This window comes from Nerophis lumbriciformis, linkage group LG08 (genome assembly GCF_033978685.3).
Source record: "Nerophis lumbriciformis linkage group LG08, RoL_Nlum_v2.1, whole genome shotgun sequence".
Taxonomy (NCBI): Eukaryota; Metazoa; Chordata; class Actinopteri; order Syngnathiformes; family Syngnathidae; genus Nerophis; species Nerophis lumbriciformis.
The window spans coordinates 40,543,373-40,565,668 of NC_084555.2; the positions used below are offsets into that span (position 1 = coordinate 40,543,373).

The following is a 22,296-nucleotide window of genomic DNA, read 5'->3' on the forward strand; positions in this document are numbered from 1 at the left end:
AACAAGTTGAAAAACTTATAGGGGTGTTACCATTTAGTGGTCAATTGTACGGAATATGTACTTCACTGTGCAACCTACTAATAAAAGCCTCAATCAATCAATCAAACCAGCTGTTAGCATTTTTACCTCGATCATGATGGAACTGTCTGTTAGAAGTTACAGCATCAGTAAACAGTAAGGAAGCAACGATGCTTAGTATAATCCTGCACGCAACAATCCGCATTTATTGACCGTGATTCTGTGTGTCTGTGAATGTGTGTGTGATTGTGTACGTTTTCGTTTGTTTGCGTGAAAGTCTTTGTGTCCGTGTGTGCGTGACCATCCTGTTGGACAATCGTAAAGGTCAGGCTCGTCACCATGTAAATAATGTTCTATCAGCGTTGTGCTTCTTCCCCCTTACACAGCTTGTAGATATGACTAACACTACCATAGAAGTTGAAACACAACATTAAGAAGGAAGCAGCAACTTTAGTGAAATACTTTAGTTTCGCTGCAGCTCACCAGTAATCCTGTCCTGAATGCGGACTTGCAGGCAGGCACAAAATGTCTTTGTGACTGAACTAATGTATTGGCCCTGACTGGGAGAATACACACACCCACTAATTTAAACAGAAAAAAACATTTTATTATCTAACTCTTTTACTGCAGACATTTTGTTTTTTGTGTCTACTAAAATCCTCTGATACAACATGTACTAAAACTCTGCAGACAGACATTTGTGTTCAAATCATTTTTGAGTTTGTGGATAAAAAACATTTTGTTCCTGAAATAATCATTAAACTTGTTTTATGTGTTGGTACACATTATTTTGCACTACCTTAAATTCAAACTGTACTTTAATATACTTTTATTTAAAAAAATAGCTACAGTAGTTGGGTTTTAAAAAACTCCACAATCTGGGTCACTGCTTGCCTTTTACCAACGCACTGGTAAGAAACACTGATGTATACAAGTAATTAAAGAATACAAATAATAATGTACCATTTGAAAGTGTTGATTAGTAAATGTTAACCTGGAAATAAAAGCCTTCTGTACAAAAAGTAAATTCAGTACACCAATGATACTTTGTTTACTGCACAATGAATTTGTTTTGATTGATTGATTGATTGAAACTTTTATTAGTAGATTGCACAGTACAGTACATATTCCGTACAATTGACCACTAAATGGTAACACCGGAATAGGTTTTTCAACTTGTTTAAGTCGGGGTCCACAGAAATCAATTCATTGTAGTGACAAGCAAAGTAACCAAAAAACTTTGAAAGGAAAAAAAGGTTGTTTACTCCCACAAAACATACCAACAAAGAAACGCAACCATGCCCCTAAAACAGAGTTACAGACCGTAGCGTCGGCTACCTGTACCGTTGCACCTCTAGTAAACACAATCATATGTGTGAACAAAATAGTAAATAGTAGGAATGCTACGGTACTTGCTATAATCCTGCAAGGGACTTCCATCCATCCATTTTCTACCTCGTGTCCCTTATGATGAACCATGCGTTTAAAAAAAAACAAAAAACAAAACATACAAATAAAAAATATTGTTTTGTTTGAGTGGGCTTCACGGTGGCAGAGGGGTTAGTGCATCTGCCTCACAATACGAAGGTCCTGAGTAGTCTTGGGTTCAATCCCGGGCTCGGGACCTTTCTGTGTGGAGTTTGCATGTTCTCCCCGTGACTGCGTGGGTTCCCTCCGGGTACTCCGGCTTCCTCCCACTTCCAAAGACATGCACCTGGGGATAAGTTGATTGGCAACACTAAATTGGCCCTAGTGTGTGGATGTGAGTGTGAATGTTGTCTGTCTATCTGTGTTGGCCCTGCGATGAGGTGGCGACTTGTCCAGGGTGTACCCCGCCTTCCGCCCGATTGTAGCTGAGATAGGCTCCAGCGCCCCCCGCGACCCCGAAGGGAATAAGCGGTAGAAAATGGATGGATGGATGTTTTGTTTGATGTAGGTTTCATGTTGATGGTTGGATATTTTCCTCCAGAGCTACAGTGGTAGTTTACCCTCACTGAACCTGCACTGGTCTGTCGTTCTTGTGAGAAGTGTTGCACTGGTTGTCTACTTGAAAAAACACGTCTTAAGGGTCTCCTTCCAGCTGCTTTTCCATATTTTTGTGGATAAAAGTGATTGTTTTGCAGTTTTTGCCAGCGCAATAGCTGGCTCCTCCTGCTTCTTGTGGTGCAGACGAGCATTGCAGTCGGTCATTATAGTAATTATTGCTGCAATCCAATAAATATAATCTGCTTATTTTTCTTAGCACTGTCCTTCACAGTCAGTTCCCGTGGTTGGAAAAACAAATCTATGTCAATTTGTAGCTATAAGATAATGCCACCGGGGAACACAGATGTTCAGGGGTGGAACTTTCGGCATTCATTTGACATTTACTATGCCCCCTAGCGACGTGGAGGCTCGTAACTGCTCGCAAGTTACTCATAAAAAAGGCAGGGACACAGCTCGTATCTCAATATACTCGTAGGTCGAGGTATCACTGTATTGAGGCCTTTTCAAAGATGATTATTACACACGCAAGTAATAACCTGTAATTAATAATGGGTAATCCATATTTAATAGTGTGAATAATTTTAATTTTAATTCGTCCATTGGCAGACACATGTGCATGTGCCTCATAACTTGCACGGGCGATCAAAACAACATTCCCTTCCATGTAAGTGTGCTCTGAGTTTAAATATGATATACACAATATTGTACATGTAATACATCATGGCATCGATGCACAGCTGTGTGATAACTTAGGATTCAAGGTTAGTATAAAGTCAGCCATTTCTCCATAGCTCGTGTACTAGATAGAAGATACAAAAGTATTGTCTGTACTAAAAACAACATTCAAACTTATACAAATCACAAACATACTTCTGACTATTCTTCAGGTTTATTCTGAACATTTTACACTATTTGTTTAGTTCATCCCCACTCTTCATAGACACTAACATGGCCGTCCTAGTCTCGTGACTGACCATTATGGTCGTTAATAAAATGCACGTTCAACTTTCCTCCTGTCTGCAGTTTCCAATCAATGTGTCTTTTGAGCAGATACCACCTCGAAGCTGCCACTGAAAATTATGTTAGATGACCAACAATAATGCTACATAAGCTGGCTCTTGGGACGTGGAACGTCACTTCGCTGGGGGGGAAGGAGCCTGAGCTAGTGCGTGAGGTGGAGAAGTTCCGGCTAGATATAGTCGGACTCACTTCGACACACAGCAAGGGCTCTGGAACCACTTCTCTTGAGAGGGGCTGGACTCTCTTCCACTCTGGCATTGCCGGCAGTGAGAGGCGACGAGCTGGGGTGGCAATTCTTGTTGCCCCTCGGCTCAAAGCCTGCACGTTGGAGTTCAACCCGGTGGACGACAGGGTAGCTTCCCTCCGCCTTCGGGTGGGGGGACGGGTCCTGACTGTTGTTTGCGTTTACGCGCCAAACAGCAGCTCAGAGTACCCACCCTTTTTGGATTCACTCGAGGGAGTACTGGAGAGTGCTCCCCCGGATGATTCCCTCGTTCTACTGGGGGACTTCAACGCTCATGTTGGCAGCGACAGTGAAACCTGGAGACGTGTGATTGGGAAGAATGGCCGCCCGGATCTGAACCCGAGTGGTGTTCTGTTATTGGACTTTTGTGCTCGTCACAGATTGTCGATAACAAACACCATGTTCAAACATAAGGGTGTCCATATGTGCACTTGGCACCAGGACACCCTAGGCCGCAGTTCCATGATCGACTTTGTAGTTGTGTCATCGGATTTGCGGTCTCATGTTTTGGACACTCGGGTGAAGAGAGGGGCGGAGCTTTCTACCGATCACCACCTGGTGGTGAGTTGGCTGCGATGGTGGGGGAGGATGCCGGACAGACCTGGCAGGCCCAAACGCATTGTGAGGGTTTGCTGGGAACGCCTGGCAGAGTCTCCTGTCAGAGAGAGTTTCAATTCCCACCTCCGGAAGAACTTTGAACATGTCACGAGGGAGGTGCTGGACATTGAGTCCGAGTGGACAATGTTCCGTACCTCTATTGTCGAGGCGGCCGATTGGAGCTGTGGCCGCAAGGTAGTTGGTGCCTGTCGTGGCGGTAATCCTAGAACCCGTTGGTGGACGCCGGCGGTGAGGGATGCCGTCAGGCTGAAGAAGGAGTCCTATCGGGTTCTTTTGGCTCATGGGACTCCTGAGGCAGCAGACAGGTACCGACAGGCCAAGCGGTGTGCGGCTTCAGCGGTCGCGGAGGCAAAAACTCGGACATGGGAGGAGTTCGGGGAGGCCATGGAAAAAGACCTCCGGACGGCTTCGAAGCAATTCTGGACCACCATCCGCCGCCTCAGGAAGGGGAAGCAGTGCAGTGTCAACACCGTGTATGGTGGGGATGGTGCTCTGCTGACCTTGACTGCGGATGTTGTGGATCGGTGGAGGGAATACTTCGAAGACCTCCTCAATCCTACCAGCACGTCTTCCTATAAGGAAGCAGGGCCTGGGGAATCTGTGGTGGGCTCTCCTATTTCTGGGGCTGAGGTTGCCGAGGTTGTTAAAAAGCTCCTCGGTGGCAAGGCCCCGGGGGTGGATGAGATCCGCCCGGAGTTCCTTAAGGCTCTGGATGTTGTGGGGCTGTCTTGGTTGACAAGACTCTGCAACATCGCGTGGACATCGGGGGCGGTACCTCTGGATTGGCAGACCGGGGTGGTGGTTCCTCTCTTTAAGAAGGGGAACCGGAGGGTGTGTTCCAACTATCGTGGGATCACACTCCTCAGCCTTCCCGGTAAGGTCTATTCAGGTGTACTGGAGAGGAGGCTACGCCGGATAGTCGAACCTCGGATTCAGGAGGAACAGTGTGGTTTTCGTCCTGGTCGTGGAACTGTGGACCAGCTCTATACTCTCGGCAGGGTCCTTGAGGGTGCATGGGAGTTTGCCCAACCAGTCTACATGTGCTTTGTGGACTTGGAGAAGGCATTCGACCGTGTACCCCGGGAAGTCCTGTGGGGAGTGCTCAGAGAGTATGGGGTAACGGACTGTCTTATTGTGGCAGTTCGCTCCCTGTATAATCAGTGTCAGAGCTTGGTCCGCATTGCCGGCAGTAAGTCGGACACGTTTCCAGTGAGGGTTGGACTCCGCCAAGGCTGCCCTTTGTCACCGATTCTGTTCATAACCTTTATGGACAGAATTTCTAGGCGCAGTCAGGGCGTTGAGGGGATCTGGTTTGGTGGCTGCAGGATTAGGTCACTGCTATTTGCAGATGATGTGGTCCTGATGGCTTCCTCCGGCCAAGATCTTCAGCTCTCACTGGATCGGTTCGCAGCCGAGTGTGAAGCGACTGGGATGGGAATCAGCACCTCCAAGTCCGAGTCCATGGTTCTCTCCCGGAAAAGGGTGGAGTGCCATCTCCGGGTTGGGGAGGAGATCTTGCCCCAAGTGGAGGAGTTCAAGTACCTCGGAGTCTTGTTCACGAGTGGGGGAAGAGTGGATCGTGAGATCGACAGGCGGATCGGTGCGGCGTCTTCAGTAATGCGGACGCTGTATCGATCCATTGTGGTGAAGAAGGAGCTGAGCCGGAAGGCAAAGCTCTCGATTTACCGGTCGATCTACGTTCCCATCCTCACCTATGGTCATGATCTTTGGGTCATGACCGAAAGGACAAGATCACGGGTACAAGCTGCCGAAATGAGTTTCCTCCGCCGAGTGGCGGGGCTCTCCCTTAGAGATAGGGTGAGAAGCTCTGTCATTCGGGGGGAGCTCAAAGTAAAGCCGCTGCTCCTCCACATGGAGAGGAGCCAGATGAGGTGGTTCGGGCATCTGGTCAGGATGCCACCCGAACGCCTCCCTAGGAAGGTGTTTCGGGCACGTCCGACCGGTAGGAGGCCACGGGGAAGACCCAGGACACGCTGGGAAGACTATCTCTCCCGGCTGGCCTGGGAACGCCTCGGGATCCCCCGGGAGGAGCTGGACGAAGTGGCTGGGGAGAGGAAAGTCTGGGCTTCCCTGCTTAAGCTGCTGCCCCCGCGACCCGACCTCGGATAAGCGGAAGAAGATGGATGGATGGATGGACCAACAATAAATATCTCCATATATCAACCCTGAAAAATAGCCATCGTTCTTAGTATTGCGTGGTTTACAAAGCCCTGTAAGTTTCTGACCACTCAGCAGTGCATTTAGACAAAAAGCATTGTCTGGAAGGCATGGGTCAAACAGTGCTCTGATTTTTTTTGGCAAAGCAGTCTGCTGAAAATGATGAAAAATGCAATTTTACACACCAACTGACACTATGGTCAAAGTTGGGACTGCCACAAAACACATTTTAAGACGTACAACTCTCTACTGCCGTCTGGCAGCTTAAGTGGATACATCAACCTAGACTTGCGGGAGCTCTGTGTATGTTTATATCAACCCTATGTATGCACCCAAATGTAAATTAGTGTGATTATGGCTACATGGAGAAGTTTGTCACTATAGTATTTGTTGACGTGCACTTTTTTCCCACTGGCTGACTCTTGGCCTAATCATGTATGCTCACTCCCTTGATTGCCATCCCTCCGAACAAATACTCTGTGTACATGTACTCATAGTTACCACCTCTTCTCGCTTTCTTTCTCCTTTTACCTATTTCTCATGGTATCTTGCACACTGTTACCCTTGCACACACTGTTCTCTCGCTCCCTAATGCCTTCCTTGCAAGGCTCGCTCTGACAATGCAAGCGCCCGCCTTCCCTTTCTTCCTGCCTGCCACTTTGCCTTTGGGCAGCGTGAGCCGGAGTGGTCTGAAGGAGTTAGCGGCGTGCACATGAAGTGTTCACTTCAGCCAGACATGCATGTGATTGGAAAGGATTGTGGAGGGACAGAGTTTCTCAGAGCACAGCAAGTCTACCTCAGGAGCGGATGGGTCAAGCTTGCCTTCTGTCTTGCAACCTGCAAGCAAATTGTGCTAATTTCTCAGGAAATCTTTGGAAAATATTATTTTTGTATGACCACTAATTGCTTTTTGAGATGAGGTGCTTCTGCTGGTTTTTGCAATGAAATGGAGACGTGTGGGACAGTGAATCTTTGAGAACAGTGGATCTACCACACCCAGAGGTGCTAACACCGCCTTTCTTTGGTTTCTGCACCACTTTGTGAGCTTAATTCCTGATTGTTTGCCAAGACTCTTCCCATGGATGCTGTTCCTCTGTGACGTGGAAATTAATGTGGGGTCGGATTTCGATTGTCGCTGCATAAAGCATCCCAAGTTAGCGATGCCAAGTGTATTAGTCTGTTGCAACAAAAATCCAGGATTTTTTGCTGTGGAACCAGTAGGTAAGTATGACTAAATGTGTTGATATAGTTTGAATTCACAGATTGTGACCTAATAACACACACATCCGTGCATGCACTATGTCATTCCGTGCAGTGTGTTTGATCTCTATGCTACAATTGTTTTGAGTCATCGGGATTTGATCATGTTCAGGTCACTTTGGGCCAGACAGGAGCATTAAAGAAGCGGCCTGGGGCCAGCGGGGTGCTAATCCAGCCGCTTTCAACCGCTGCCCAGTAGTCACACTGTGCTGCAAAGACGGCATTGCGTAACTCTGGATCTTTGTGTAGGAAATGTAGGCTGTTTGTGTTTTCAAGCTCAAGCCACAGGGGCACTTCTCCAAACCAGAGCAGTACAGAGTGGCAGGTTGTCAACACTGGCTGCTGCCCTGTCAACCAAGATGGGATTTACAGTATTTATACCCTGTCTTTAGTCAGGCGTACTTTGCAACAATTCTCCTCGTCAGTGGCTGTGCTTAATGAAGTGGACGCAAACTTGTCCAAACTGTCGTATCCGCTTATTCAAGCTCACTTTTGGTTTTCACACACTGGCACTTACTTTCTCTACAAATGACCATACATATACAGTGTTCATGTTCAAGTTTCCAACAAGTGCTTGAAAATGCTTACATTTTTTAATTAATTAAAAGCAATTTTAAATGCCAAAAATCGCTACTTCCAGTTTGCTTGTTAGAACAATAAACAATAATTCATGATTTCATCTTTTTGTAGTCAAAAGTGTGGATTTGTTGATTAATTATGTCAAGAAGCAACTAAAGCAAAATGGAGTGCACTGATTGCCTGCAACTAGCAGAGGCACTGTTGGTTCAGAGTCGGGATGGGTAAAGAATTTGGTACTTTTATATGTACAGACCAAAGTCCGTCGGTACAACCAGGTACTGATTCACGTAAAATTGAATTTTGGCATGTTTCGTACCTTTATTGCACATGACATCAGGTCTGGTTGCAGACTCTGCACCAGCTCAAGCACTTGGCTGGGAAACAAGCACTTAAGCACTCAGCGAGGACTTTCCCGGACTGCCTCGGGGTAATGTTGCAATTTTCCATGCCAACAAAGCAAGGCACTCAAAAGGACAGTAAGGCTTCAATATTCAAAATAAGCTAGCTCGATGCTAATTAACATTGGCTTTGCCATAGACCTGCTACCGATTAGCATTAATGATTTTACATGGCGATTTCAACACCTTCAAGTTTGGTATTCAAAACTACAACTGCAACTATGTTACAATCAAACAGCTTGTACTTACAATACGGTACTTACAGCTTACACACTTTGTAGGCCTCAACAAAAGAAAAGACTTGCACATTTAACTTTAACACAAACTTCTTGACTTATGGCAACACACTGGAGTGGTCTATACACTACTGCCATCTAACATCTTGAAATTGCAACCTCATGCAAATTGCAAAGTCTCCTATGATACCGCACAATTTGCAAATGAGACAGAAGTATAAGAGAACGAGGTAACAACTTGATAGCACAGCTCAGTGTTATATGTTTTTAATTCAACAATTAACATGCGCTTAAATGTTAAATGTTTTTAATTAAACAATTAACATTTATTACACATTTGAACACACACAAGTACCAACAAATTATATAATTGGTACCGTATCGATTCAAATGTTGACAGTACCTATCCGTCGCTTAGATGTGTGGACTAAGGAGGATTGCTCAATCTGGGACCCACATTTTCCTATGGTTGTTGAGGGGCGACCCACGTTTTTTACACACATATTTATATGTACAGAGTGCACTTAAGAATGTTAAAATAATATTACCAGGTTGGAGTGGAACATGAATACTGCATGCAAAACAAATAATGAACAAAGTAAAGAATAAGGCCTTGTTCATTCTGCAGGTAAATTACGATTTGTTTTTGCCCCGTATCGTTCTATTTTCTTGTCATCATGAACAATATATTTCCGGATTTTTCAAATCCAACCCAGGCATCTTTTGTATGTGGATATTAATCAAATATCTATCTGATGCGACTGCTGTCGGAACGATCGGGTCGCGTTCATCCGACCAATACGTCACCAAAGAGCGGCAAAATAGACTGTTGCAAAACAAACGAGCAGAAAGCAGGTGAAAGTAATATGTTTTAGAAACTGATGTCAATGTTCCACCACTCCTGTCTCCGGCCGCTCGCCCACACGCCAATCGGAGCAGACGTCCAAGTAAATGTCCCACGAACTGCGAGAGCCAAAACGCTCTCTCTCTTCCGCTTCCTTCTTAATAGTCTACGCGTAATAATTCGGTTCAGAAAATGCCCTACATGTGACGTCATGACGTCATGTCTGCATGCAGTTCAGTTTGCGTTCACATTAAACATTGCTTTTTTTTTTTTAAATGTCAACAACTACATAAAAAGATTGGCTTTGAAAAAAAACCTACCGATTGTGAACGTAGCCTTAATATCACAATTCTGCTAACTAGGACCACAAGTGAGATTTTCCCTTTCATATCCATATATTTTGGGTGTACACCTAGCAAAAAGCATAAACAAGTCAGGCATGTATTTAAAATGTTTTAAGGTAGCTTCTGTGAGACCCTTTTGGGTCTCGCCCCACTAGTTTATAATCACTGGTCTAAAGTATCATCGGAAGAAAACATTCACCAAGACGTAAGAGCTAGTACAATTATTTTGTTCTGCTCAATGGTAGGGACATGGAAACAGGAGTTCAGAAGTTGAGACTTACCGTACTTCGCCATCCCTTCTATAAATAGCACTTTACAAAATGGATTAATGAATTGATTTTCCACATCGTCAATCGCAACAATGAAGTGAATTGGTAGCCTGTAGTACAACTTAATACATTTCCTCTCCCTCCCCTATTACAAAACAATATTTGTTTGATTATTAACACTTTGTTTAAAAAAATAAACAAAATATTAATTAGTATGTACATGATATGGTACATAGTATGTATCATACATGTGTAATATACAAACATTATTGCCATTTCATTTAATAATTCTAAAATACAATATAAATGAATGAGTGAATACTTGTTTTAAAAACATAATATTAAAATTATTACATTAAATTTAAAAAACTATTATTTTATAACTGTATAATATATATTTTTTTGCCTATGCAACCAGAGTTTAGGAACACTCTGTGTACTTATTTAAAGTTTTTTTTTAATCCTGAATATTATTTTAAAGTGCTTGGATTCAATCTTGGATTAAACAATGTTTTGAAGTCTGATTTGCCTTTGTATTTTCAGTAATTGTCCTATCCAAACATTTTTCATTCCCAGTGGTTATGTTACCGTCTAACCTGTATTGGAATCAACCAGGCGGGTGATTTCTTAACACCTGTTCACTAATTCATTGTAATCCAGTCTCAACACACTAATAGGAGAAGCTAGAAGGGTTCTTAAATGAAACAGGTGAAACATGCCACTGTAGAAACCAAAATACTTTTTATGAGTCAATTTTCTGTCCTTGCAACGAAAAACAAGACACTTTTTGACAGCAAGTCATGTTTCATTTTTTATAACTTTTTTACTTACCCTGTTCTGCAGCTTCGTCATGCATTACAAGTGGGCTGTATGACAGAATCTAGCATACTAACATAGTCCTCCTTTGTAGCTTGTAGTTTGTGGTAAAATTTACTTGAGGCTAACAGAAGAAAGCAATAACAGGAGACGACCGCAACAACACCGGCTCGTACTTTAAGAGGGGACAGACAGACATAGAGAAGAGAAAACAAAGCAAAATGAAATAGAAATGAAATACAGCTGCTAGTGGTTTGTTTCAATAAATGTGAACTGCAAAAATAGCCAAAAATCACCACGCCATGGTGGGACATCGCATTTTAGTTATCAGTGCATTTGGAAACCTTGGTATTTGTCTGAATAAATTTGTATGCTGTACAGTAGTACATCAACTTCCAACTTAATTGGTTCTGCGATGTGGTTCTTAATTCAAAATAGTTGTATCTCAAATCAACATCTCCTTTGAAATTAATTGAGATCAATTAAATTGGTGCTCGCTCCCCTTAAGAAGCACATTTTTAACAAGTAATATGAATTTTAAAAAGAAAAACTAACTTTTAGATAAGAAGTCCATCCATCCATCCATCTTCTCCCAATTGCCCCCTTTGGGGTCGCGTGGGGGCTGAGGCCTATCCCAGCTGCACTTGGGCAGAAGGCAAGGTACACAGACAGACAACACTCACATTCACATTCACACACTAGAGACAGTCTAGTGTTGCCAATCAACCATCCCCAGGTGCATGTCTTTGGAGGTGGTAGGAAACCGGAGTATCCGGAGAGAACCCACGCAGTCACGGAAGAACATGCTAACTCCACACAGAAAGACCTTCTCGCTGTGAGGCACGAGTGCTACCCACTGCTCCACTGTGCTGCCTAAATAAGAAGTATTGTCTAAAAACAATATGATATAATGTACCACTAAAAACTACAGTAGTTTTATGACGTAATGAAATAATGAACTACGGCATTTATCTTTTCAAGTTGCTTCTCTATTAAACACACCATCAGCAGCTTCTTAAAATTTTCATGGATAAATGTCTGCCGTTTAGAAATTGTTTTAACATTCTTGACTGGCATTCTGGCTGGAGACTCATTCTGCTTCAGTATGGTGCCGACTTCTTATAACTAAATGTATTGCTGTAACTCAAAGCATAACAATTAGCTGAGTGACAGCTCTTATCTTAAACACTTTTAAGTTGGGGTTTTCTTAAGTTGAGGTACCATTGTAGTTTATATTGGTATCAATTGATGTTAAGTAGCACTGGTTCTTTAGACGTACATTGAATTTACATTTTGTTGTGAATACATAGCTGACTTTTGCTCAGTTAGCGCCAGATTAATTCCTACTCCATGCACTGTTGACTGTTCACTCTGTTTCTGAGCTGTGATATGCTCCGCCCCCTGTTGTGAGCATGAAAAGGATAAGTAATACAGAAAATGGATGATGATGGTTGTGTTGCAGTAACCTATATACAGTATGTGTTTCTCCACAGCGTGGCTGTTAGCCGCTCCCAGGACGTCCCCCCCTTTGGTCCACCTGTCCCCAAGGGCGTGACCTTCCCAAAATCCTCTGTCTTCAGGGACTTCCTGTTGGCTAAAGTGATTAACGCTGAAAACGCAGCCCACAAATCGGAAAAGTTTGGCGCCATGGCGACACGCACACGTCAGGAGTACTTAAGGGACCTTGCGGAACGTCATGTAACTAACACTCCTGTTGAACCCACCGGGAAGTTCCCCTTTATTTCCCTGGCGCACAAGCGGCGTGAGAAAGTGCGACCGTACAGCGGGGCGGAGCTCCGTAGCCTGGGGGCCATCACCTGGCAGGTGCACGCTGAAGACCAGGTTGCCGGTGCGGAGCGGGAATGCCTCCTGGCCATTTCGAACGACTTTGTAATCCTACTGGATCAGGAAGCCAAAGCGGTTGTGTTCAACTGTGCCACGCGTGACGTGATTGGTTGGTCGACGGGAAGTCCTGCCTCCTTGAAGATCTTCTATGAGCGCGGCGAAAGCGTCTCACTTCGTTCCATCAATAACAACACAGAAGACTTTGGAGAGGTTGTCAAGAGACTAGAGGTCAGTAGGGTGTGTCTTCTTTCCATGCAGTTACATCTTATCAAGGTATATTCACACCTTTTCCACCGCTCTACTCACCTTTGACAGAACATTGTGGTATTTGGAGATACAAGGCATGCTAATGTCAGCTTACCCTGTTGCTGTGCTTTATAAGTACTCCACAATGTCCATTTTGCTGCCCTCAGTCTCTTCTTGAATAAAAATGTGTCCTTAGTGTAGCCAACAACAGAATACTGAGAAGTAAACACAGGAGACGATCATTCTCAGCTCTTGTTTGTTAGCTTGTCTTCTGCCCACCGTTGCATTCAATGCAACGTATTTTTACTGTCTCCCGCTGTACTATTTTGAAATAGTTAAGCTGACCTGGTGCTGTGCAGTGGAAAAGTGACAATACATACTAGGTATACTGACAGCTTGTAATAAACACAATGTTTTACCGATTAGAATTGGGGCAGCATAGTTCGGTTGGTAGAGCAGCCGTGCCAGCAACTTGAGGGTTCCAGGTTCGATCCCCGCTTCCGCCATCGTAGTCACTGCCGTTGTGTCCTTGGGCAAGACACTTTACCCACCTGCTCCCAGTGCCACCCACACTGGTTTAAATGTAACTTAGATTTTGGGTTTCATTATGTAAAGCGCTTTGAGTCACTAGAGAAAAGCGCTATATAAATATAATTTACTTCACTAAATTGAAGTACAGCTACAGATGATTTTCAGTTGAACAATTGAGTGCATAACTGTAATAACTATCCACCACATATTGTCCCATAAATTATTGTCGATACACAATATTATTGTCAACATTATTTTTTAGACCAATTTAAGCAGTATGTAATCATTATATATCTAATTCATATATTTTTTTATCACTCTAATTTGAAGGTCAATGGACTTTTGAATATCCTAAATAGGTCAACAAACAAAACAAAATGGACTCTCAATTTCCATCCATCCATCCATTTTCTACCGCTTATTCCCTTCGGGGTCGCGGGAGGCACTGAAGCCAATCTCAGCTACAATTGGGCGGAAGGCACGGTACACCCTGGACAAGTCGCCACCTCATCGCAGGGCCAACACAGATAGACAGACAACATTCACACTCACATTCACACACTAGGGCCAATTTAGTGTTGCCAATCAACCTATCCCCAGGTGCATGTCTTTGGAGGTGGGAGGAAGCCGGAGTACCCGGAGGGAACCCACGCAGTCACGGGGAGAACATGCAAACTCCACACAGAAAAATCCCGAGGCCGGGATTGAACTCACGACTACTCAGGACCTTCGTATTTAGCAAAAATTTCACTTCGCTTATTGAACATCTTGAAATGCATTTTTTGTGGGTGGTGGGGGGTGTGTTTTTTATTTTAGGAGGAGTTGTAGGGGTTTCCCCGTCTGCCCCTGTCAGCCACCATACATTTGGCATACTGGCTTGTCCGTGTTGATAGGTTAATCCTGCTAATTTGGTTTGAAACCATAATATTTGCACAACGGCATATTTGGCATTGCAATCAGTAATTGTTGTTACCTTGCGCTGCTTCTCACCAGCAACAAGCCATGCTCTATCGCTGCTCCCTGTGTGCATAAGATAGCAGTCTCACCTCCACTCAGAGAGACAAAGCTTGTGAATGACTAACAAGAGAGTTTACTCCGTTCAATTAATTCTGCTATCAACTGAGTGTGCTCAGGGGTTTGGAAGCAATAGTTGAAGACAAAAACACACACAAACATGGCAATCTATCGATGCTGATTATTGAGTGCATTTACATTTATTGTTTGATTAATTGAATACATTATCTGGTATGTGGGCTTGTATTAAGCCTCATGGAGTTGAACGCCCCTGCCTTACATAGTACTGGGTCACCCATGGTCAAGGTGTAGCACCCGAACCCCTCCCATCAGGGTTACGATACTACCCCATGGAACAAGCAAGAAGGAGATGCGTTACCCGGCTCGGAGAAAGCCCGGGGCCCTCCCCCGGAGCCAGGGCTCGTCAGTGAGCGCCTGGTGGCTAGCCACGAAGCCCGAAGAAACTACGTGGACACACCATCTTCTCCGCCACGTGGGCCCACCACCCGCGATCAGAACCAGTGGGGACGGGTGCGCTGCCAGTTGGATGGCCGTAAAAGTGGAGGCTCCAGACGGACCAATTTGGGGCAGCAGAGACTGACTTTTGGGACGTAGAATGTCTCTACGCTGGTGGGGAAGGAGCCTGAGCTGGTGCGGGAGGTGGAGCGCTACCGGTTGGATCTGGTGGGGCTTACCTCTACGCATAGCAAGGGGTCTCAAACCACACTCCTGGACAAGGGATGGCTCTTGTTCACTTCTGGAGTTGCTCAGGGTTTGAGGGCCCTGGCGGGTGTGGGGATACTCACAAGTCTCCGGCTGAGTGCCTGTACGTTAGAGTTCACCCCAGTGGACAAGAGGGTCGCCTCCCTTCGCCTTAGGGCTGGAGGGGGGAAAACTCTCTCTGTTGTTTGTGCGTACGCACTAAACAAGAGTTCAGAGTATTCGGCCTTCTTCGATGTCTTGCATGGGGTCCTGTATGGGGCGCCGGCAGGGGATTCCATAGTCTTACTGGGGGACTTCAATGCGCACATGGGCAATGACTGTGATACTTGGACTGGCGGGATTGGGAGGAACGGTCTCCCTGATCTGAACCTGAGTGGTGGATTGTTATTGGACTTCTGTGCTAGTCATGGACTTGCGATAACAAACACCATGTTCAAGCATAAGGACGCTCATAGGTGTACCTGGTACCAGAGCACCGTAGGCCAAAGATCAATGATCGATTTTGTAATCGTATCAGCTGATCTGAGGCCGTATGTTTTGGACACTCGGATGAAGAGAGGGGCTGAACTGTCAACTGATCACCATCTGGTGGTGAGTTGGGTCAGATGGCGGGGGAAACCTCTGGACAGACCTGGCAAACCCAAGCGTGTAGTGCGGGTGAACTGGGAACGTTTGGAGGAGTCCTCTGTCAGTGGGGGTTGGTCTCCACCAGGGCTGCGCTCTGTCACCTATCCTGTTTGTGATTTTCATGGACAGGATTTCTAGGCAGAGTTGTGACCATGGCGGAGAGGGTATACATCTCGGGGGGCTAAAGGTTGCGTCACTGCTGTTTGCAGATGATGTGGTCCTGATGGCACCTTCGGTTCGTGACCTTCAGCTCTCACTGGATCAGTTCGCAGCCGAGTGTTCAGCGGCTGGAATGAGGATCAGCATCTCCAAATCTGAGGCCATGGTTCTCAGCAGGAAACCGATGGTTTGTACAGTCCAGGTAGAGGACGAGACTCTGTCCCAGGTGGAGGAGTTTAAGTATCTCGGGGTCTTGTTCACGAGTGAGGGAAAGATGGAGAAGGAAATCAGCCGGAGAATGGGAGCAGCTGGGGCAGTATTGCAGTCTCTCTGCCGCACTGTTGTGACGAAACGAGAGCTGAGTCATAAGGCAAAGCTCTCGGTCTACCGAGCTATCTACATTCCTACTCTCACCTATGATCATGAAGTGTGGGTCATGACCGAAAGAATAAGATCGCGGATACAAGCGGCCGAAATGAGTTTCCTCAGAAGGGTGGCTGGCATCTCCCTTAGAGATAGGGTGAGAAGTTCAGTCATCCGAGAGAGTCTCGGAGTAGAGCCGCTGCTCCTTCACTTGGAAAGGAGCCAGCTTAGGTGGTTCGGGCATCTTGTGCGGATGCCTCACGAGCGTCACCCTAGGGAGGTCCTCGTTGCACGTTCCACTGGGAGGAGACCCCGTGGCAGGCCAAGGACCAGATGGCGGATTACATCTCCTCTTTGGCCTGTGAACGCTTCGGGATTCCCCAGGAGGAAGTTGCTAATGTTGCTCTGGAGAGGGAAGTCTGGGGGTCTCTGCTAGAGCTGTTGCCCCCGCGACCCGATTCCGGATAAGCGGTCGAAGATGGATGGATGGATATATCTATATATCTATATCTATATATATATATATATATATATATATATATATATATATATATATATATATATATATATATATATATATGTATATGTGTATATATATATATGTATATGTGTGTATTTATATCTATATATATATTAGGGCTGCAACTAACGATTGATTTGATAATCGATTAATCTGTCGATTATTACTTTGATTAATCGATTAATAATCGGATAAAAGAGACAAACTACATTTCTATCCTTTCCAGTATTTTATTGGAAAAAAACAGCATACTGGCGCCATGTTCTTTCAACTTGCCAAATAAAACAAGGAAAATGTTACAAAAATGCACACTTTTGACACCTCTGCTATAGATAATAAAAAATTAAATCTGATAAATCTATCGATAAAAAGCAGACCCTGACGACGCATGTGCGTTTATCACAACTCTCTCGCTCTCTCTGTCTCTGCCTCTCACGAACGCTGCTGCGCGCACAATTTGTTTTGTTTTCAACCTTCTTAACCCTGAACATACATGGAAAATACACGCAACCCTAACTCAAAATGCCGGACATTTGAGGCATTTAAGAAACACCGCCCGGACAGCCCCGCAAAAGAGGACATGTCCGGTGAAAAGAGGACGTATGGTCAGGACCTAGCCCGGTGCTAGCAGCGATCGGTTTCACCGGACATGTCCTCTTTTGCTAGCATGCTAGCAGCTAACGGGCTACGATATACTGACCGTACGTCCTCTTTTCACCGGACATGTCCTCTTTTGCTGAGCTGTCAGGGCGTAGTTTCTTAAATGCCTCAAATGTCCGGCATTTTGAGTATTGTTTACACAACGTGCAGTTAGCTACTTAATATGTCCGTGTGGAAACTCGTTCGGTAAACCTCCGCACCGAACCGAAACCCCCGTACCGAAACGGTTCGATACAAATACACGTACCATTGCACCCCTATTATTTTGATTATTGTTTCTCAGCTGTTTGTAAATGTTGCAGTTTATAAATAAAGGTTAAAAAAAAAAACGTAGCCTCATAGATCCAACGAATCGATGACTAAATTAATCGGCAACTATTTTTATAATCGATTTAATCGATTAGTTGTTGCAGCCCTAATAAATATATATATATATATATATATATATATATATATATATATATATATATATATATATATATATATATATATATATATATATATATATATACATATATATATATATATATACACATACAGATATATATATATATACATACATATATACATATATATATATATATATATATATATATCAAATCAAATAAATCAACTTTATTTATATATGTATATATATATATATATATATATATATATATATATATATATATATATATATATATATATATATATATATCCATCCATCCATCTTCTTCCGCTTATCCGAGGTCGGGTCGCGGGGGCAGCAGCTTAAGCAGGGAAGCCCAGACTTTCCTCTCCCCAGCCACTTCGTCCAGCTCCTCCCGGGGGATCCCGAGGCGTTCCCAGGCCAGCCGGGAGAGATAGTCTTCCCAGCGTGTCCTGGGTCTTCCCCGTGGCCTCCTACCGGTCGGACGTGCCCGAAACACCTTCCTAGGGAGGCGTTCGGGTGGCATCCTGACCAGATGCCCGAACCACCTCATCTGGCTCCTCTCGATGTGGAGGAGCAGCGGCTTTACTTTGAGCTCCTCCCGGATGACAGAGCTTCTCACCCTATCTCTAAGGGAGAGCCCCGCCACCCGGCGGAGGAAACTCATTTCGGCCGCCTGTACCCGTGATCTTGTCCTTTCGGTCATAACCCAAAGCTCATGACCATAGGTGAGGATGGGAACGTAGATCGACCGGTAAATTGAGAGCTTTGCCTTCCGGCTCAGCTCCTTCTTCACCACAACGGATTGATACAGCGTCTGCATTACTGAAGACGCCGCACCGATCCACCTGTCGATCTCACGATCCACTCTTCCCCCACTCGTGAACAAGACTCCGAGGTACTTGAACTCTTCCACTTGGGGCAAGATCTCCTCCCCAACCCGGAGATGGCACTCCACCCTTTTCCGGGAGAGAACCATGGACTCGGACTTGGAGGTGCTGATTCTCATCCCAGTCGCTTCACACTCGGCTGCGAACCGATCCAGCGAGAGCTGAAGATCTTGGCCGGAGGAAGCCATCAGGACCACATCATCTGCAAACAGCAGAGACCTAATCCTGCAGCCACCAAACCAGATCCCCTCAACGCCCTGACTGCGCCTAGAAATTCTGTCCATAAAGGTTATGAACAGAATCGGTGACAAAGGGCAGCCTTGGCGGAGTCCAACCCTCACTGGAAACGTGTCCGACTTACTGCCGGCAATGCGGACCAAGCTCTGACACTGATTATACAGGGAGCGAACTGCCACAATAAGACAGTCCGTTACCCCATACTCTCTGAGCACTCCCCACAGGACTTCCCGGGGTACACGGTCGAATGCCTTCTCCAAGTCCACAAAGCACATGTAGACTGGTTGGGCAAACTCCCATGCACCCTCAAGGACCCTACCGAGAGTATAGAGCTGGTCCACAGTTCCACGACCAGGGCGAAAACCACACTGTTCCTCCTGAATCCGAGGTTCGACTATCCGGCGTAGTCTCCTCTCCAGTACACCTGAATAGACCTTACCGGGAAGGCTGAGGAGTGTGATCCCACGATAGTTGGAACACACCCTCCGGTTCCCCTTCTTAAAGAGAGGAACCACCACCCCGGTCTGCCAATCCAGAGGTACCGCCCCCGATGTCCACGCGATGTTGCAGAGTCTTGTCAACCAAGACATCCCCACAACATCCAGAGCCTTAAGGAACTCCGGGCGGATCTCATCCACCCCCGGGGCCTTGCCACCGAGGAGCTTTTTAACTACCTCGGCAACCTCAGCCCCAGAAATAGGAGAGCCCACCACAGATTCCCCTGGCCCTGCTTCCTCATAGGAAGACGTGCTGGTAGGATTGAGGAGGTCTTCGAAGTATTCCCTCCACCGATCCACAACATCCGCAGTCGAGGTCAGCCCCATCATACACAGCGTTGACATTGCACTGCTTCCCCTTCCTGGGGCGGCGGATGGTGGTCCAGAATTGCTTCAAAGCCGTCCAGAAGTCGTTTTCCATGGCTTCCCCGAACTCCTCCCATGTCAGAGTTTTTGCCTCCGCGACCGCTGAAGCCGCACACCGCTTGGCCTGTCGGTACCTGTCTGCTGCCTCGGAAGTCCCATGAGCCAAAAGAACCCGATAGGACTCCTTCTTCAGCCTGACGGCATCCCTTACCGCCGGCGTCCACCAACGGGTTCTAGGATTACCGCCACGACAGGCACCAACTACCTTGCGGCCACAGCTCCAATCGACCGCCTCGACAACAGAGGTACGGAACATCGTCCACTCGGACTCAATGTCCAGCACCTCCCTCGTGACATGTTCAAAGTTCTTCCGGAGGTGGGAATTGAAACTCTCTCTGACAGGAGACTCTGTCAGGCGTTCCCAGCAAACCCTCACAATGCGTTTGGGCCTGCCAGGTCTGTCCGGCATCCTCCCCCACCATCGCAGCCAACTCACCACCAGGTGGTGATCGGTAGAAAGCTCCGCCCCTCTCTTCACCCGAGTGTCCAAAACATGAGACCGCAAATCCGATGACACAACTACAAAGTCGATCATGGAACTGCGGCCTAGGGTGTCCTGGTGCCAACTGCACATATGGACACCCTTATGTTTGAACATGGTGTTTGTTATCGACAATCTGTGACGAGCACAAAAGTCCAATAACAGAACACCACTCGGGTTCAGATCCGGGCGGCCATTCTTCCCAATCACACCTCTCCAGGTTTCACTGTCGCTGCCAACATGAGCGTTGAAGTCCCCCAGTAGAACGAGGGAATCACCCGGGGGAGCACTCTCCAGTACTCCCTCGAGTGAATCCAAAAAGGGTGGGTACTCTGAGCTGCCGTTTGGCGCGTAAACGCAAACAACAGTCAGGACCCGTCCCCCCACCCGAAGGCGGAGGGAAGCTACCCTCTCGTCCACCGGGATGAACTCCAACGTGCAGGCTTTGAGCTGAGGGGCAACAAGAATTGCCACCCCAGCCCGTCGCCTCTCACCGCCGGCAACGCCAGAGTGGAAGAGAGTCCAGCCCCTCTCAAGAGAAGTGGTTCCAGAGCCCTTGCTGTGCGTCGAAGTGAGTCCGACTATATCTAGCCGGAACTTCTCCACCTCACGCACTAGCTCAGGCTCCTTCCCCCCCAGCGAAGTGACGTTCCACGTCCCAAGAGCCAGCTTATGTAGCCGAGGATCGGACCGCCAAGTGCCCTGCCCTCGGCTGCCGCCCAGCTCACACTGCACCCGACCTCTATGGCCCCTGCTATGGGTGGTGAGCCCATTGGAGGGGGGACCCGTTGCCTCTTCGGGCTGTGCCCGGCCGGGCCCCATGGGGACAGGCCAGGCCACCAGGCGCACGCCATCGTGCCCCACCCCCGGGCCTGGCTCCAGAGGGGGGCCCCGGTGACCCATATATATATATATATATATATATATTTGTGTATATATATACTTGCAGCATGTACGTTTGTATATAAAATGTTGGTGGAGGCTTTTAAATTTGTTTTAGAGGGCTTTTAAGGCTACAATGGTGACGCCTAATTCCCTGCCATGCATCGTCCCAGATGTTGGTCCTTGCTACTTGTTGGGTTGTATGGAGTAATGCATCCCAATGTTGCGGTTTAATATATATTTTATTGCTTTTGTCCTCTCCCTTCATGTCTGCTAGCTTTTGACCAAAGGCAGCCAAACTGCAGAGATGACCCTGCGCCGCAATGCCCTGGGTCAGCTGGGCTTTCACGTCAACTTCGAGGGTATTGTGGCAGAGGTGGAGCCCTATGGCTACGCCTGGCAAGCCGGACTCAGGCAGGGCAGCCGACTGGTGGAGATCTGCAAGGTCGCCGTGGCGTCGCTGTCGCACGAGCAGATGATCGACCTGCTCCGAACCTCCGTCACCGTCAAAGTGGTCATCATTCCTCCGCACGAAGACTCTACACCTCGCAGGTAGAGTGGAAAAAGGAATTAGTAACACAATGTGGCATAGCATATTTTCTACTACTACAGTACTTTCTTTGAATAGCACAGTGATGGGTCAAACGATATAGAAGCATTGATGCCTTATGACACACAAGGATTGATACTGTGTCCCTTGAAACCTCAATGTGTCTATCACTCTAAGAAAAAAACATGTGACCAATACAGCTGCAGCGTCATTTGACTGCGAAGCACCAAACTGTGTTCATCAGGAAGCACTTCATTCGTACGAGTGACAGCTCCTACTAAATACGTCGGAGGAGTTGCCTTTGCCATTGGTTTTGTCACAATCATCGATGCAACTAAACTGAAAAAACATTTTTTTGATCTTATAGTGCCAAAAGGGTAAATGTTCTTCTCTTGTTTGTTTACTGTTTGGCTCATTGACCATTGA

At 46.2% G+C, this 22,296-nt stretch overlaps 1 protein-coding gene across 3 annotated transcripts in view; it reads left to right on the plus strand.

The window, feature by feature from the left end:
• Positions 1–22,296, plus strand: part of LOC133611805 (signal-induced proliferation-associated 1-like protein 1) — a 165,689-nt gene that overhangs the window by 118,187 nt on the left and 25,206 nt on the right. For all 3 annotated transcript variants that reach the window (XM_061968943.2, XM_061968942.2, XM_061968944.2), the window contains exons 8-9: positions 12,304–12,883; positions 21,598–21,872. In XM_061968943.2, coding sequence (XP_061824927.2) covers positions 12,304–12,883; positions 21,598–21,872 — 855 coding nt within the window. The remainder of the gene's footprint in view (positions 1–12,303; positions 12,884–21,597; positions 21,873–22,296) is intronic.